Source organism: Vicia villosa, unplaced genomic scaffold (assembly GCF_029867415.1).
Source record: "Vicia villosa cultivar HV-30 ecotype Madison, WI unplaced genomic scaffold, Vvil1.0 ctg.002116F_1_1, whole genome shotgun sequence".
Taxonomy (NCBI): Eukaryota; Viridiplantae; Streptophyta; class Magnoliopsida; order Fabales; family Fabaceae; genus Vicia; species Vicia villosa.
The window spans coordinates 141,633-156,768 of NW_026705844.1; the positions used below are offsets into that span (position 1 = coordinate 141,633).

A 15,136-nucleotide genomic window follows, 5' to 3' on the forward strand; every position below is an offset into this window, starting at 1 on the left:
GAAAAGAGTTTGAGCGTTCAAGTGGCACCCTTAAGCAAGGGAGACTCGAGTTGCTCTATGGTTTGTGTTTTTTAGAAATTGGGAACTTACGCTCGAATGGTTCCTTTAAGCAAGGGAGATCCAAGCACTCGAATGATTCCCTTAAGCAAGGGAGATTCAAGCTTCCATTCCCTATTTAATGATTTTCACTTTTTTATTAATGACTTTTAGTATTTTCTTGGTATTTTTTATGGGATTTAATTTGGATAGTTGTTAGGTGTTTTAAAGTTGAAAAGGAAAAGAAACTAGCCTAAGTATGAAGGGAATTTCTACCTAATGTTATCATGGTTTCTACCTAAGGTTAGGAATAAAAGAATATGAAAATAAAGATCACAATTAGAAGCAAAATTGAGAAACACAATGGTACAAAATTGGCATACAAGCATAAAGTAACAAATCAAAAAAAAAATATAGTACAAGAATGAATTAAAAATACTACTATTTTTATATTGATTTTTATGAGAGGTATTGAATTACAAGTCAAGCAAAAAGACTAAAAAACAAATAGCCTAAAAACTAATATTTTTTTATGATTATTTTTATGTCAAAATTAGTACTAAAGTCTAAAAATAATAGGAGAAAATTAGTATTTTATTGCCTAAAAATAATGGAAAAAGACTAAGTAAAAAAACTAAATTTCACTAGTTAGAATATAGAGCCAGGGGGTATGAACTGGAATTAAAGGTGTGAAGAATAAATGGGGCGCAGGGCCCAAATGATTGGCCCAGGAGATGTTTTTGTTACAGATTTTTCTTGTGTCAAAAATGATGCAATGGACCATAGGGGGGTGTGGATTAGCAACTCAGGCCCAGAGGTTTATACACAGATTGATCCACTTATTTTCATAAAGAACAAAAATAAATTAATAAAAAGAAGAATAAAAGGAAAATAGAATTGGGATTTAGGGTTAAGAATTGTGACCTTCGACCTTCTCTTGAACGAGTTTCCTTTCTTCTCCTTCAGCGGCGCCGCGAATCCTTCTTCTCCGACGAGAGTCTTGTCGTTCACCACCACCTCATAAGCAGACCTCTTTCTTGCCATCCTTTATCTTTCAATTAAAGCTTCGCCTCGTTTCCGATTTGATTCAGCTCTCACTCTCCTCTTCGTCCGTGATGAAGGCCATTGTGAATGTAAAGCTGACATGATGATGATGTTATCGATTCAGTGCTGAAGATTCTCAGTTGAAGATCGACGATGATGGAGTCTTGATAGTTGTTGTTGTCGCTGAGTTTCGGTGATGCTATGAAGATGAAGAAGGACGATAGAATTTTGCTGGAGATGCGCGTTGATGATTAAGAACAGATGCGGATGACGATAATGATTGAAGATGAATCGAAGGAGAAATTGAAGATTCTGTTATGGTGAGTTGAAGGTGATGAAGATTCCGGTGGTTGCTTTGCTGTTACAGATTTTCCCTCATATTTTTTTCGAATTTTCCTTATGCTGATTGTTGGATTTTTTTGTAGGTTGAGGATGGAAGATTGAGGATGCAGTGATGATTTAGGGTGGAGATTGAAGGGATGAAGATGAATGAAGAGGAGATGAAGGGATGAAGATATTGAAATTTCTGAGAGTGAGCAAGAAGAAGAAAGTGGTTAGGATAATGGAAGATGGTGGAGAGTTGATGTGTAGAAACAGAGAAGTGAAGAGATGATTTCTGGAGAAAATGGTCGAGGCCTAATGAATGAATCCAGGTTCTGATTTATAGGAAGTGGAGGTTAGTTCAATCTCTGATAGTTAGAGAGTTAGAGAATCTCTGATAGTTAGAGAGTTAGAGAATCTATGCTTGATCATGAGGCTAAGTGGTAACACAATGGAGGTGAAGTGGAAGCACGAAGAGACTTGGACATATACTGACTTTGAGTAGAACCTATAAGTTTTTTTTTTTTTGTAAACTCTTTTGTAATGTGACTATTGGATATGTAATGGATTCTTGGATCTTTGTAATTGAATTTGTAATTTGGAACTTGGATGAATGTAAATGATGCTGACTTTGAATAATTGGAAGCAAGCTTGAATGATGAGTAAAACTCTTAATGAAGATGTTTGGATGAGGAAAGTGACTCAAGGCTAAGGATAGGAGCAAGTCACCCTAGGTTTAGGAATTAGATTTTTTGTAATGAATTTTGTAAGGAGAAGATACACTCGATCTATGTATGGATACTTGAATGATTGTTGAATGGATTATGGATGGATTGTATTTTGTAATGAGTTTACAATGTAATGTATGGATTGAAATGTATGAATAATTGGTCTTTTTTGTAATGATTCGGACCTTTTGGGCTTTTCTTATAGAATTTATGGTTAAATGATAAATATAATACACACCATATTTGCAAATAGCCTTGACTCCAAGATGAACTTAGAATAATGATGGTATTTGAATATTTCTTCATATTCTCAAATTTGAATTACCTCAATTCACTTTGAACTTCGAATGGACGATTTTATAATTACTTCGCCTCTTCAAAGAAACCCTTAATTCAATCTTAAATCAATTTGAGTAAGGTAGACTCCTTGAATAACCTTTGAATATAGATAAAAATTCTTAAGCAATAATGACTTCCCAACCAACAAGATCTTTGATCCTCTACCTGATTTATTGATTGGTAAAGCCTGAATGTTGAATGACCTGATGAATGTATGCAGATGAATGCAATGCTTAAGCCAGTTAGAAGTAAGATTAGATGGGCAAATTTTGGGGTGCAACACAAGCATCGGTAAAAGAGTGGTTATGCCTTCGTCCTTTGTGGGCGGTCGTAGGTTTATGGATCAACTGTACTATGATGGCATGGCTATTTGTAGTAAGATTGGTTTTCCAGATTTGTTCATCACTTTCACTTGCAATCCTAATTGGCCGGAAATTCATAGAGTTCTTCGACCACTGCATTTGAAACCACAAGATCGTCCGGATGTCGTTTCAAGAATCTTCAAAATCAAGTTTGATCAATTGCTAGCTGATTTGACAAAAAATGGTGTATTAGGCAAAGTACTCGCATGTGAGTTGTCCCTTAGCACTTGACTGATACTTATTTTTAATACTTATGTGGATTAATATGTCATTTTAACTTTTGTATCCTTTTGATCACTAGATATGTACACCATCGAGTTTCAAAAGAGAGGGTTGCCACATGCACATATACTACTCTTTCTGCATCCGTCTAACAAGTATCCACGACCAGAAGACATTGACAGGATCATTAGTGCCGAAGTTCCTGATCCCTTGCAACACCCCAGGCTGTACAATTTGGTTAAGTCTCATATGGTTCATGGTCCCTGTGGCTTGGCAAATCAGAGGTCCATTTGCATGAAAGATGGGAAGTGCTCCAAGTATTACCCAAAAAAATTTCAACCTACCACTATAGTTGACCAAGATGGCTATCCAGTTTATAGGAGAAGAAACAATGGAAACACAATTGAAAAAAATGGGATGATCTTTCATAGTGGACATGTTGTACCGCACAACCCAAGTTTGTTGTTAAAGTATGAAGCACACATCAACATGGAATGGTGCAATCAAAGTACTTCTATCAAGTACCTTTTCAAATACATCAACAAAGGTTCAGACAGAATTTCTGCTGTTATCCAAGGCCAGTCCAACGATGCAAATTCGGGGAAAAAAAATGTTGACGAAATTAAACAATATTTGGATTGTCGATACATTTCCCCAAGTGAGGCATGTTGGAGGATATTTGCATATTCCATACACGGCAGAAAACCAGCGGTAGAGAGAATGTATTTTCACTTGGAGGGAGAACACTCTGTTTACTACAGAGATCACGAGCAAGTTGGTGATGTTCTCCTCAAACCAAGTGTTACCGAATAAATGTTTACAGCTTGGTTTCAGGCAAACAATAGTTTTGAAGAGGCAAGGCTTTTAACTTACGGTGACTTTGTTTCTAAATTTGTTTATCATAAACGGAGTAGGAGTTGGAAGCCAAGGAAAAGAGGGTATACCATTGGTCGTCTTTGTTGGGTGCCTCAATGCTCAGGTGAATTGTTTTATTTAAGAATGATGTTAATTGTTGTTAAAGGGCCATTATGTTATAATGACATCAAGAAAGTTGATGGTGTTCAACATAAGACTTTTAGAAAGGCATGCTTTGCTATGGGTTTCCTTCAAGATGATCGAGAATTTATTGAGGAAATCAAAGAGGCACATGTTTGGGGTTCAGGTTTATTCTTACGAAAGCTATTTGTTACTATGCTTTTGTCATCATCCATGAATCGACCAGCACACGTATGGAGAAAGTCTTGGAAGTATCTATCGGATGGTATTCTTTACGAACAACGGTTGGTGGCAAGAAATCAAGGTATAAATTCACTATATTATTTTACCCTCAATGCTAACTTTGCTGGATTTCATTATACTATAATATAACTTCTGTGTAAACTTCCAATTTCCTTCTACATTGTTTTTTGTTCTAAAAATGTATACACTGTCATATAATATTCATACTTGTATGTATTAGTATTTGTAGGTAAAATCTCAATTCATATTATATTTTCCGTGCTGCATTGTTTCTTGCTGTCTTTGAAACAATTGCCATTCTCAATGCATCTAACTATGAACATGTTGCTGGTAGTTATTCTTTATAACAACAGATACGTGCACATGCATTATGTCCATCAAGTTATCTCAAAACACTGTCATATAATATTCATACTGGTATGTATTAGTATTTGTAGGTAAATTCTGAATTTATTTTATATTTTCGGTGTTGCATTGTTTTAACCTGTCTTTGACACAATTGCCATTCTCAATGATTGTAACTATGAACATGTTGCTGGTAGTTATTCTTTATAACAACAGATACGTGCACATGCAGGATGTCCATCAAGTTAACTTAATTACAGCCTGCTGCAGCTTTATTATTCATACTTTAACTTGAATATTATATGCCATATTAATGTAACTAATATTTTCTCATGGAACCATCCTTAGAATTGACACTTACCGACGAGGAACTTCAACAGCTAACTTTGATGGCTATTGAAACACTATTACAAAATAACAACAAAACATTGAAAGACTATAAGCCAATGCCATATCCGAAAGATTATGTTGTTTCCTTATCGGGTAATAGGCTTATTTATGATGAGCGTCAATATGATCCTATTGCTCAACAACAGCTATTTGCAGGGTTCTACGGTTCTCTAACAGGTACAATGGATGACAAATAGACTCTTATATTATGGTTTACATATAAATACCGAGTCTCGATTTCTTATGTACTAAAATCATGTTTTACTTCATTTTCATTTAGATGAGCAAAGAAGCATTTTTGAAGAGATCTTGGAAGCTGTAGAGAAACAAAGAGGCGGCGTGTTCTTTTTATATGGATACGGTGGGACCGGAAAGACTTTTATGTGGAACACTTTATCAGCGGCACTTAGGTCTAAGAAAAAAATTGTCTTGCCTGTTGCATCAAGTGGGATTGCAAGTTTGTTGTTACCAGGTGGAAGAACAGCTCATTCTCGGTTTAAGATTCCAGTCCCTACTTTAGATTCTTCAATTTGCAACATTAACAAAAAAGATGATAATGCTGGGCTTCTCAAAGTGACAGATCTAATAATATGGGATGAGGCTCCTATGGCTAACAAGTATTGTTTTGAGGCACTTGACAAGTCATTGAAAGATATTATGAGTGGATCTACACATGGTCAAGATAAGATTTTTGGAGGTAAGGTTGTTGTTTTTGGTGGTGACTTCAGGCAAATTCTCCCTGTAGTACCAAGAGGTACTAGATCTGACATTATTTATGCAACAATCAATTCTTCATATCTTTGGGATCATTGTAAAGTCCTAAAGCTCACAAAAAACATGCGGTTACAAAGTGGTGCAGCTACTTCTACAACAGAAGACATTAGGGCATTTTCTGAATGGATTTTACAAATAGGTGATGGGACAATGTGCGAGCCCAATGACGGTTATGCTGATATTTGTATTCCCGAAGAGTTTTTAATTGCTAATTTTGAAGATCCTATTAAAGCTATAGTAGAGGATACATTCCCTGATCTTATTCATAATTATCTTGACTCCAACTATATTCAAAGTCGTGCAATTTTAGCATCAACAATTGAGGTGGTGGATGGTATCAACCAATATATCACAACTCTTATTCCAGGTATTCATACAACATTTTATGTACTAAAATATCGTATTAGAATTGAATGAGTAATATTGTTTATAGATTTTACCTAATATGGTATTTTTAATAAATATCGTAGGGGAGGAGAAGGAATATTTTAGCAGTGATTCAATTGACAAATCTGATGCAAATAACTTTGATGGATACGAGCATGTCACACCCGAGTTCCTTAATGCACTCAAAACATCTGGATTGCCAAATCATTCTATTAAGTTGAAAGTTGGTGCGACCATCATGCTAATGCACAACCTAGACCAATCGGAAGGCTTGTGCAATGGAACACGACTAACAGTGACTAGGCTTGCTAACCACGTCATTGAAGCTAAAATCATTTCTGGTAAAAATGTTGGTAACATCATTTATATTCCAAGAATGTCTTTGTCGCCTTCCCAATCACCATGGCCATTTAAATTGGTGAGAAGACAATTTCCAATAATTGTCTCGTTTGCAATGACAATAAACAAGTCTCAAGGACAATCTCTTGACCATGTTGAGTTATATTTACCTAAAGAAGTATTTAGCCATGGTCAATTGTATGTGGCTATCTCTAGAGTTAAATCAAAACAGGGTCTTAGGATTCTTATTCATGACAAAGATAAAGAAGCATTGACTATTACAACCAATGTGGTGTTCAAGGAAGTATTCCAAAACATTAATTAGGTATCCTCTTTGCTACTTGAATATATACTTGCAATTTACTTTATAATCCAAAGTCAACCAAAATCTCCCTTTATTGCAAGGTTCTTATTTGGGTGACCATTTCTCATTGCAGGAGAACAATTCAAGCATATGGTGCTGGTTTTGAAGTTGATATTGTAACACCCTGATATCCGCTGCACGCATCAACCGTGTCGGCCAACCAAGCATGTCACCAGCTTAATCAATAATCCCCCTAGGTCCGCTTATCGGCTGCCCAGGAAATATTGTTTTTGCCTCCTGCAGGAATCGAACCATGTACCTAGGGGTTAAGTACATATTCATAGCAATTCCTGCTACCAATTGACCATATGGTGACATGCTTGGTAGGCCGGAAGCCCCGCGGGGTAAGCGGAAATCCAGGGTGTTACAGATATGGTGCTGGTTTTGAAGTTGGTTACTTTAACAACTATTTAGTTATTCAATGTAAACAATTGTTTTATAATTCAGATTTAAACAACACTTCAATTTCTACCAAGGTTCATATCCTGTTAAGGAGTGCATTGTTACTGTTACAACCAACTATGGAAATATCACAAAAAGTAAGGAAACACTTAAGGGTGAATTTTGGATGCATTTCAACTTAAAAAAACTTGCCAACAGTAGCTTTTGGTACCTATTTGCCATGCGGTACTGTATTTAAATAGGTGTTGCATTTTATATGATATTGCACACAAGGATACCTTACAACTTTTAATATTGCATACCATACTTAAATATATATCTATTTAAATTAAGATTTACAGGAAGTCGATATTCATAGCACACAGGTGACTGCAACACTTTTTTAAAACATGAAACAACAAACCAAAAAAAATATTGCCTGTAGTATGAATTTTCATATTACATCTTTTTCACACCCAAGTTCACCATCACATAAACAATTGTAATTATAGAGTTATCAACCTTTGTTATAAACAATTGTTCACCAGCATATAATCAATTGTAACAATACAACTAAGTATAAAGTTGTTTTTTAAGAAATTGCACTAAATATAACTTAGCAACGAACAAGATATAAATACACGGAGAACCATAACTTCATTAACTTGGGGAAGCAAATTGCAATCACCCAATATGTAAATCCATTACATAAATTTTCAGTACAATATCAAGACACGTAAACGCGATTACACTCCCTCCTTCAACGGTTCAACAGCCAAACAACCAATGTGTGCGCCTCTCTGTTTATCCTCAAGGACAACTTGTCGCCTCTCTTCAGCCTTCTCTGTCTGGCATACTCATACCATCCAACCCCTATGTACGCCTCCTCCTGTGTGTTTATCGACGCGCATCGTAGATCTGCTTGGTACACAATCCCCATATCTGCATCGAAAAGATCCATTTGCGTGGGAAAGGCGGTTAAGAACCTGCAAACCTCTCGCGGAAATACCTGAACAAATATTAAATTCATTACATCATCATACAGAATCCGGGAAGATGTTTTGTTAGTCATTATAATCCAAAGTAACTCTTACAAGTACATTACGCCGCGTTGTTCGACCGGATGTAATTGTTTTTGTCCACGAAATTGTATCGTCTTTGTGGGAAAAACTCAAATTTGAATCCATGCTTCCAGAACTGCACAACAGTTACGATAATCAATGACAACCTATAAAAAATTTCCACTTCATGCTTTACTATGACGAAACAATGTCAAGTAGTCGGCCTGGACATTTATGCTTACCATACATGGGAAATAACTGCAGGCAAGTAACTAATTCATACACATAGCAGATTATCACTACACACGAAAATATGAGAAACGCAAAACATATTGAATCGTATGAATTATGTAAAACCAATTGCTTCAACATAGAGTCAGTTGCAGTATATCAGTTGCAAAAAATTTATCGATTGCACCATATCAGTTGCAGCTTAGAAAACTTCTAAACTTCTTTGCAATCTAAAATTCAAGGCGTGTGTGAGGATGCTCAGAAATACGATCTTCTTCCCAAAAATCAATTTTCAAGAGTATTAGGTCAACAGAGAATTGATCAGAACCGTGAAATTTTACCCAAAAAACAATTTATCAACGCTAGACGTCATTGAACATTAGGTAAAAAAACAATTTTCAGTGACTAATGGATCTGAATAACTTACCTGAACTCCGACGAAACATCTGAAGGTGGCTCCACAAGGGCTTCCATTTTGCAAATCGCGGAATTGATAAACGGATTAATTGTTTGCAGCATTGACAATCCCCTTTAATTTTTGGTGGACAATCTTACCCTTTTTGATTTTGGCCCATGTCAATTACAGTCTTTTTATATTTGGGCCCATGTAGCAAGGTTTAAAAAATAAACCTATCTTACAAAATACTTTTTTCTAAATTTCTTATGAAACATTATCCTTTTTAATATGGATTTTTTTAACCTTCTTATATTGCATTTAGGTCAAACTTCGTTACTACGCATTTTTTCTTATCGTTGATATTATACTACACCACAAATAAAGGCACCCGTGCGACAGCACAGGTCTCCGACTAGTATTAAATTAAAAGAATAATACTATTAGTTGTCTCAAATGATTCTCAATAAAATTATATTGATAATAGTTAATAATTAAGAATATAAATACCAACAAACTAATAGAGAATTTGTTATTATTCAAATATTTATTAAATATATTTATGAAATAGATTTTTATGTTTGAATATTTGAAAATATGTCATTTAAATTGATAGAGAACTTTGAGATTAAATGATATCAAATATTTATATAATAAATTTTCAATTTCAATATTCAAGAATTAAAATAAAATTTAATCAATTATTTTAATGGATTATATATGAACATTGAAGGAGTGAAAAACACTTAGAAAGGGGAGATTGAATAAGAGTTCTTTCTCGAAAATGGTAGATAAAAATAAATAACACAATTATTTTTATCCGATTCGTTGTTAACTTAACTACTCCAGTCCACCCCTAACAAGGTGATTTACCTCAACTGAGGACTTAATCCACTAATCAAACTGATTACAATAGTTCTCAACTTAGATACCCTCTAACTCTTCAAGAGTCTACAGATCACAACTTGATCACTCTAGGAAATCCTTTTAGAATCAATGTAAAATAAACATTACAAGAGATTCAAATGCTTCTTAATAAGCTATAATCACACAGTGATTTTTCTCTTAAGTTTAAGTTCTAACTCTCACTAAAATATTACAAAGTTGTGAGGTTGAAGATGAAGTTCTTCTTTGCTTTTGTTTGATTTCAGTTTGACAGCGTTTTAGTTGTTTTGCGCAAGAGTTCTCTAGTTGCTTCTGGATCAGAACTTCTATTTATAGGCGCTGAGGAAATGTGACCCTTGGGAGCATTTAATGCTTTGGGTGAATAGTACACTGCTGCATTTAATGTTTCACTCTTTTGTCAACTACCTCGAACCATGCTTTCACTGCTTTTACTGACTCTGCCTTTTGTGGCTTCTAACGTTCTTTTTATCAGTCAGAGATTTGACGTTATAGCCTTTTCATCTTGTATTTCTTCTGGACTCATAATATGTAGAATAAATATTTGAATATCAGAGTCTTCAGCTTTGGTGCATATGCAACTTCTGTCTTCAGACTTTAGAAGTGCTTTGAGCGTGATACCATCAGATCTGCAGAGCTTTCCTTCTGACTGCCATCTTCTGATGTTTTCCAGTTCATGTTCTAATTCTGCAGAACCATCTTTTGATGTCTGCCAGACCATGTTCTGATGAAGCACTCCATAACTTCTGGGTCAGAGCCTCTGAACGCTGATTTTGTGCATACTCTTTTATACTTTTCCTGAAATGGAAAACGTGAATAATTAGAGTATCACATTCTCTTATACAAAATTCATATATAATGTTATCATCAAAACTAAGAATATTGATCAGAACATTCCTTATTCTAACAAACATGATATGAATTTAAACTTTATTTTACAATAACAAAATAACATATCATAAGTATTAGAATAAAATTTGAGATTAATAAGTGGAAACGAATTATTCATTCTTAAATATACTGGTATAGAATATCTCAGCCTGTTTCCACTCAGTACCACATGAAAGAAGAATGGGTAATTGGAGAAAACCAACTTCATCCATTTAGGGGTGATCAAAACCAAACCAACCCAATAGAAAACTGCAAACCAAACCAAACCAAACCGAAACCGCATTTGGTTCGGATTAGTTTGGGTCAGTTTTTACAAAACCGCACAGTTCGGTTCGGTTTGCGGTTTGTATTTTGTAAACCGAACCAAACTGAATCAAAACGCACTATGTTACAACCTAAATTTTACTAACTCACATCCAACCAAACTTAAACTTATTATACATTAGCATTATGATTACGAACAATTTTCTCATCCTTACACATATAATTTCAATCCCGACCTTCTAAAATCTCTAATAATATTATCGCACCTTCTTTGCCACAGACATCTTCCCTCTGCTTCTATAATCTCTACTCTCTTATATTCTTTCTTTTTCACCCTTTCATTTTTATGTAAATGTTTCGTATTTGAGTTTCGTTTTTATCGCATATCTTCTTCTCTAATCTCTCAACACTTTTTTTCTTTTTCACTTTCACTAATCTTTCGTCTCTTCTATTTTTTTGTTTCGTTATAATAATTTTTATATTATTTTATGCTATTATTTTATGTTTAATATTCCACTTTTGTCTAATTTAATTTTTACATATTAAATGGAAAATTGTTGTCAAAATATGACGAGTTTTGTTGTTATTTGATAGTGTATGAATGTATAAATACAAAATTATGTTATCATCTATATGTGTATGTATGGCATAATAAAATATTTGTAAAAAACCGAACAACCGAACCGAACCAAACCGCATTAGTTTGGTTTGGTTTGGTTCGGATTTTTTTTAAAAGCCAACCGAACCAAACCAAACCGCACTATTTTTCTCTTGCGGTTTGGATGATTTTTTTTTGTCAAAACCGCCCAAACCGCACCGCAAGCACCCCTACATCCATTTCCTATAAACGTGATACTATTGACCGGCAACATAACTTATATTTCTCCACACATAATAAAATGCTGCTACATGATTTTTGTTCCACAATAAAATATAAGTAAAAGTTTCAAGAACCATCAAAAAAACATATCATTAAATATATGCATACAATAATTTTTGGTTCCAATGGAAGAGGATAAAATAATACTCACTCTACAATATGGCATATCATATACCCTTTAAATAGAAATTAGAAATTAGAAATTAGGAGTTTTAGAATCACGTTAGAATAAACTAGAAAATAGTAATAAATTTGGACTAAAATAATATTAATTTATTTTAGTATTTCTTATGATTTTAGCAAAGCATCAAATTATTTCCTTAGAGTGTGTTTAAATGAAACATTTTAATGAGGTAATGTAATGTTTTGAGGGAATTCAAAATGATTTCCACCAAATTTCTTGTTTAGATACAAAAATGAAGAATTGTTAAAATGATAGAAATTTATAGAGTATTTTATCTAAGTTAAATTTAATCATTTTGAAATGACACCAAAATCCAAAGAATTTGAAATTCTTTCATACTTCATAAAATGTATTTGTTACTATTATTTCTTCAAAATTTGCAAATTGGTCCTCATATTTTCCAAAATTACAAAATTGACCCTAATTTTTTTTGAAAATTGCAAATTGATCCTTAATAATTTATAAAATTTACAATTTGGTCCTTCAAATTTTTAAAAATTACAATTTGGTCCCTACTTTTCAATTTTTTTAATTTGGTAAAAAAAATTATATTTTATAAAAAATGACCCCAAAAATCTAACAATGAATTACTTTAATACTCCATCCAAACAAAATAATTTAAAATGAATGGATTTCAATTGAATCATTTGAATTGCTTTGAATTTTAAATTCCTTTAAAATGTCTAATTACCTCATCCAAACACACTCTTATATTTCTCAACAAAATCATGTGAATATATAGGGTTTTAATCACATACATAAAATAAGATATCGATAAAACTAGTTACAGAAGAATCATAGAGCCAAAAACAACCTTGAGAAATAAATTTTGAATATAGAGACAAATTACACAGGACAACAAAACACCGATCGATTAAGTGTTCATAGGATATGTAATTTCACTTTTAAAAAATGGTATCCAAAACAACATTTAATATGAATCATATAAAATTAATGTATTAGGTTTAATTATTTAAATAGCCATGACTCAAGCAGATACAAACTGTCATACCCCAAAATTTGCCCATACTATTTCTCCTATTTCAAATTCAAATCAAGGTACAAAGCTCAAAGACACCCTCTCCTAAACAAGACTCAAGGAATTAGGGTTTTGCTGTTCTAAGGGAAAATCAATAAACCAAAGGCTCAAAGGCATCCCATATGGTCTATGATACCCCACACTACCTCCATGACAAATTTCAGGTCTCAATTCAAAAGATTGATCACTCAATTGCTCAAAAAGTCAACAATCGATTGGGTTGACCTAAAAGTTAACTGTGGTCAAAGTACAGTCAAAACTCCTGATTTTTTGTCAACATCCTCATATTGAAGTATCATTCACCAATTGATCAATAATTGATCATGGCTCATCAAGGAAATATCAGAAATCAACAATTCCAAAAGTTTCTAAATTAGGGTTTTCATGGGAGAAAGTCAACTGAACTTTGACCAGCCATAAATCCTACATGGAACATCAGAAATTTTCCATCCAAAGCTTATTTTGAAGGAAATTGGATTCTCTACAATTTTGTCTATCACATGCCAAGTCTAAAAATGCTTCATTTGAGAGATATGGACCAAAACATTATAGGTCCTTTTCAAAAGTCAACCAAAAGTCATTTTTTTCAAAAGAACACACAAGGAGCACAGAAAATTATTTTGATATGGGACCAAAAACATTGGTTATAGGACTCTCTAAGGTTTCCAAAAAGTCCAAGAACTTGAAAAAATATTGAAGTATGAGGAAATAGCAAGGTGTACAAGTTCACTGATTTTCAAGGGTATGCATGAAGGAAAAAGGTCCAAAATCCCAAATATTTTCAAATGAGCCCACATTATTTTCATCCAATCCTTATCCTAAGCCCATCCAAGCCCCAAAAACATATCTCTCAATTTTATATTGTTTTTATTAACTATTTTATGATTTTTATGTATTTAAATCATGATTTAATTATATAAAATAACAAATTAAATAAAACTGTGATTTTGCTTTGATTTTAACCCAAATATCAATCAAATATCCTCATTAGATCATAACAAATTCGTGCAACATGGGATTGGAATGATTGAAACAAATTTTGGCCATAATTAGAAAGAAAATATCAAAGTTCCATATCAAATTTCAATCAAACAATTCAACAAGATTTGATCAAGTTTTATTAACCTAATACAATCCTATAAATGCCCCAAACAATTCAGAAGCAAGGGTTCACAAAAACTCTCTGCAAAAGAACCCTAATTCGAGCATCAAAAATCCAAGAAAACTTCAAATTCAATTCACAAGTTGCAGGCCGATTCAAAGCTCTTGAAGGATTCTAACATCTCTCTCAAGTCTCCCTGAAACTATTAGGATCGTTGCTTAAAGCCAACACTCCCATAATCTTCTCCCATAGGCCGAGGTAAGTAGCAAAATTTTCAAAGTCGATTGTTGCAATTCATGGCATATGGGTTTGATTTGAATGCATAATATCGTTTTCTATGATGCTTGGAATGTTTCTGGATATTTAATTGTATGCTTACGCGTCTGTGTGTGATTACACCATTGTTAGTTGTTAGGGTTTTCAATTAGGGCTTTTGCATACAGGTAAAATTAGATCAAATAAAGGCTATGGTTGAACTCGTGAGACCTGGACGAAGTCATCTATGGTCTCGCGGAACATTTTTGTGTGGTTTTGCATGTATTCGTAAAAGAGCAGGTTATAGCTATGGACATGACCGTCGCTAAAGGCCTGTTGCAGACCTAAAACGACGGATGAAGGTATCAGATGATGAGGTGTCATCCTCTGAGTGGAAGGAAAGCGCGCGCGTTTTGGTTTGAAGGCCAGAGTGATTCAGTGCATCATGACGCATACGGATGCCATGTTCCCTCACTCTCTCAACCACTTGATCTAACTGATACCTCATCCAATGCGTCTGGGAACGCAGGTGCACCATGGTCCACACACACCTGCAGCACTAGATCAGAGCTAAGTTTTTTCCAAAAAATTTTCTTTTTAAGTATATAAAACCTCTTTTTTTATTTAAATATTATTTATATATAGATTTTATATAAAATTC

At 33.9% G+C, this 15,136-nt stretch overlaps 1 protein-coding gene across 1 annotated transcript; it reads left to right on the forward strand.

The window, feature by feature from the left end:
• Positions 1-3,865: 3,865 nt before the first annotated feature.
• LOC131637930 (uncharacterized) lies at positions 3,866-6,851 on the forward strand. Its single transcript, XM_058908499.1, has 6 exons — positions 3,866-4,352; positions 4,512-4,516; positions 4,645-4,708; positions 4,985-5,203; positions 5,307-6,167; positions 6,271-6,851. Exons 1-6 carry the CDS (start codon positions 3,866-3,868, stop codon positions 6,849-6,851), a joined length of 2,217 nt encoding a protein of 738 aa, XP_058764482.1.
• Positions 6,852-15,136: the final 8,285 nt, after the last annotated feature.

Bases quoted from the DNA above. Each gene is read 5' to 3' on its own strand.
- LOC131637930 (XM_058908499.1), top strand. From the start codon at position 3,866: ATGTTTACAGCTTGGTTTCAGGCAAACAATAGTTTTGAAGAGGCAAGG. The intron at 4,709-4,984 runs GTATGTATTAGT...AACCATCCTTAG, and splicing joins GTCATATAATATTCATACTG to AATTGACACTTACCGACGAG. The intron at 6,168-6,270 runs GTATTCATACAA...TAAATATCGTAG, and splicing joins TATCACAACTCTTATTCCAG to GGGAGGAGAAGGAATATTTT.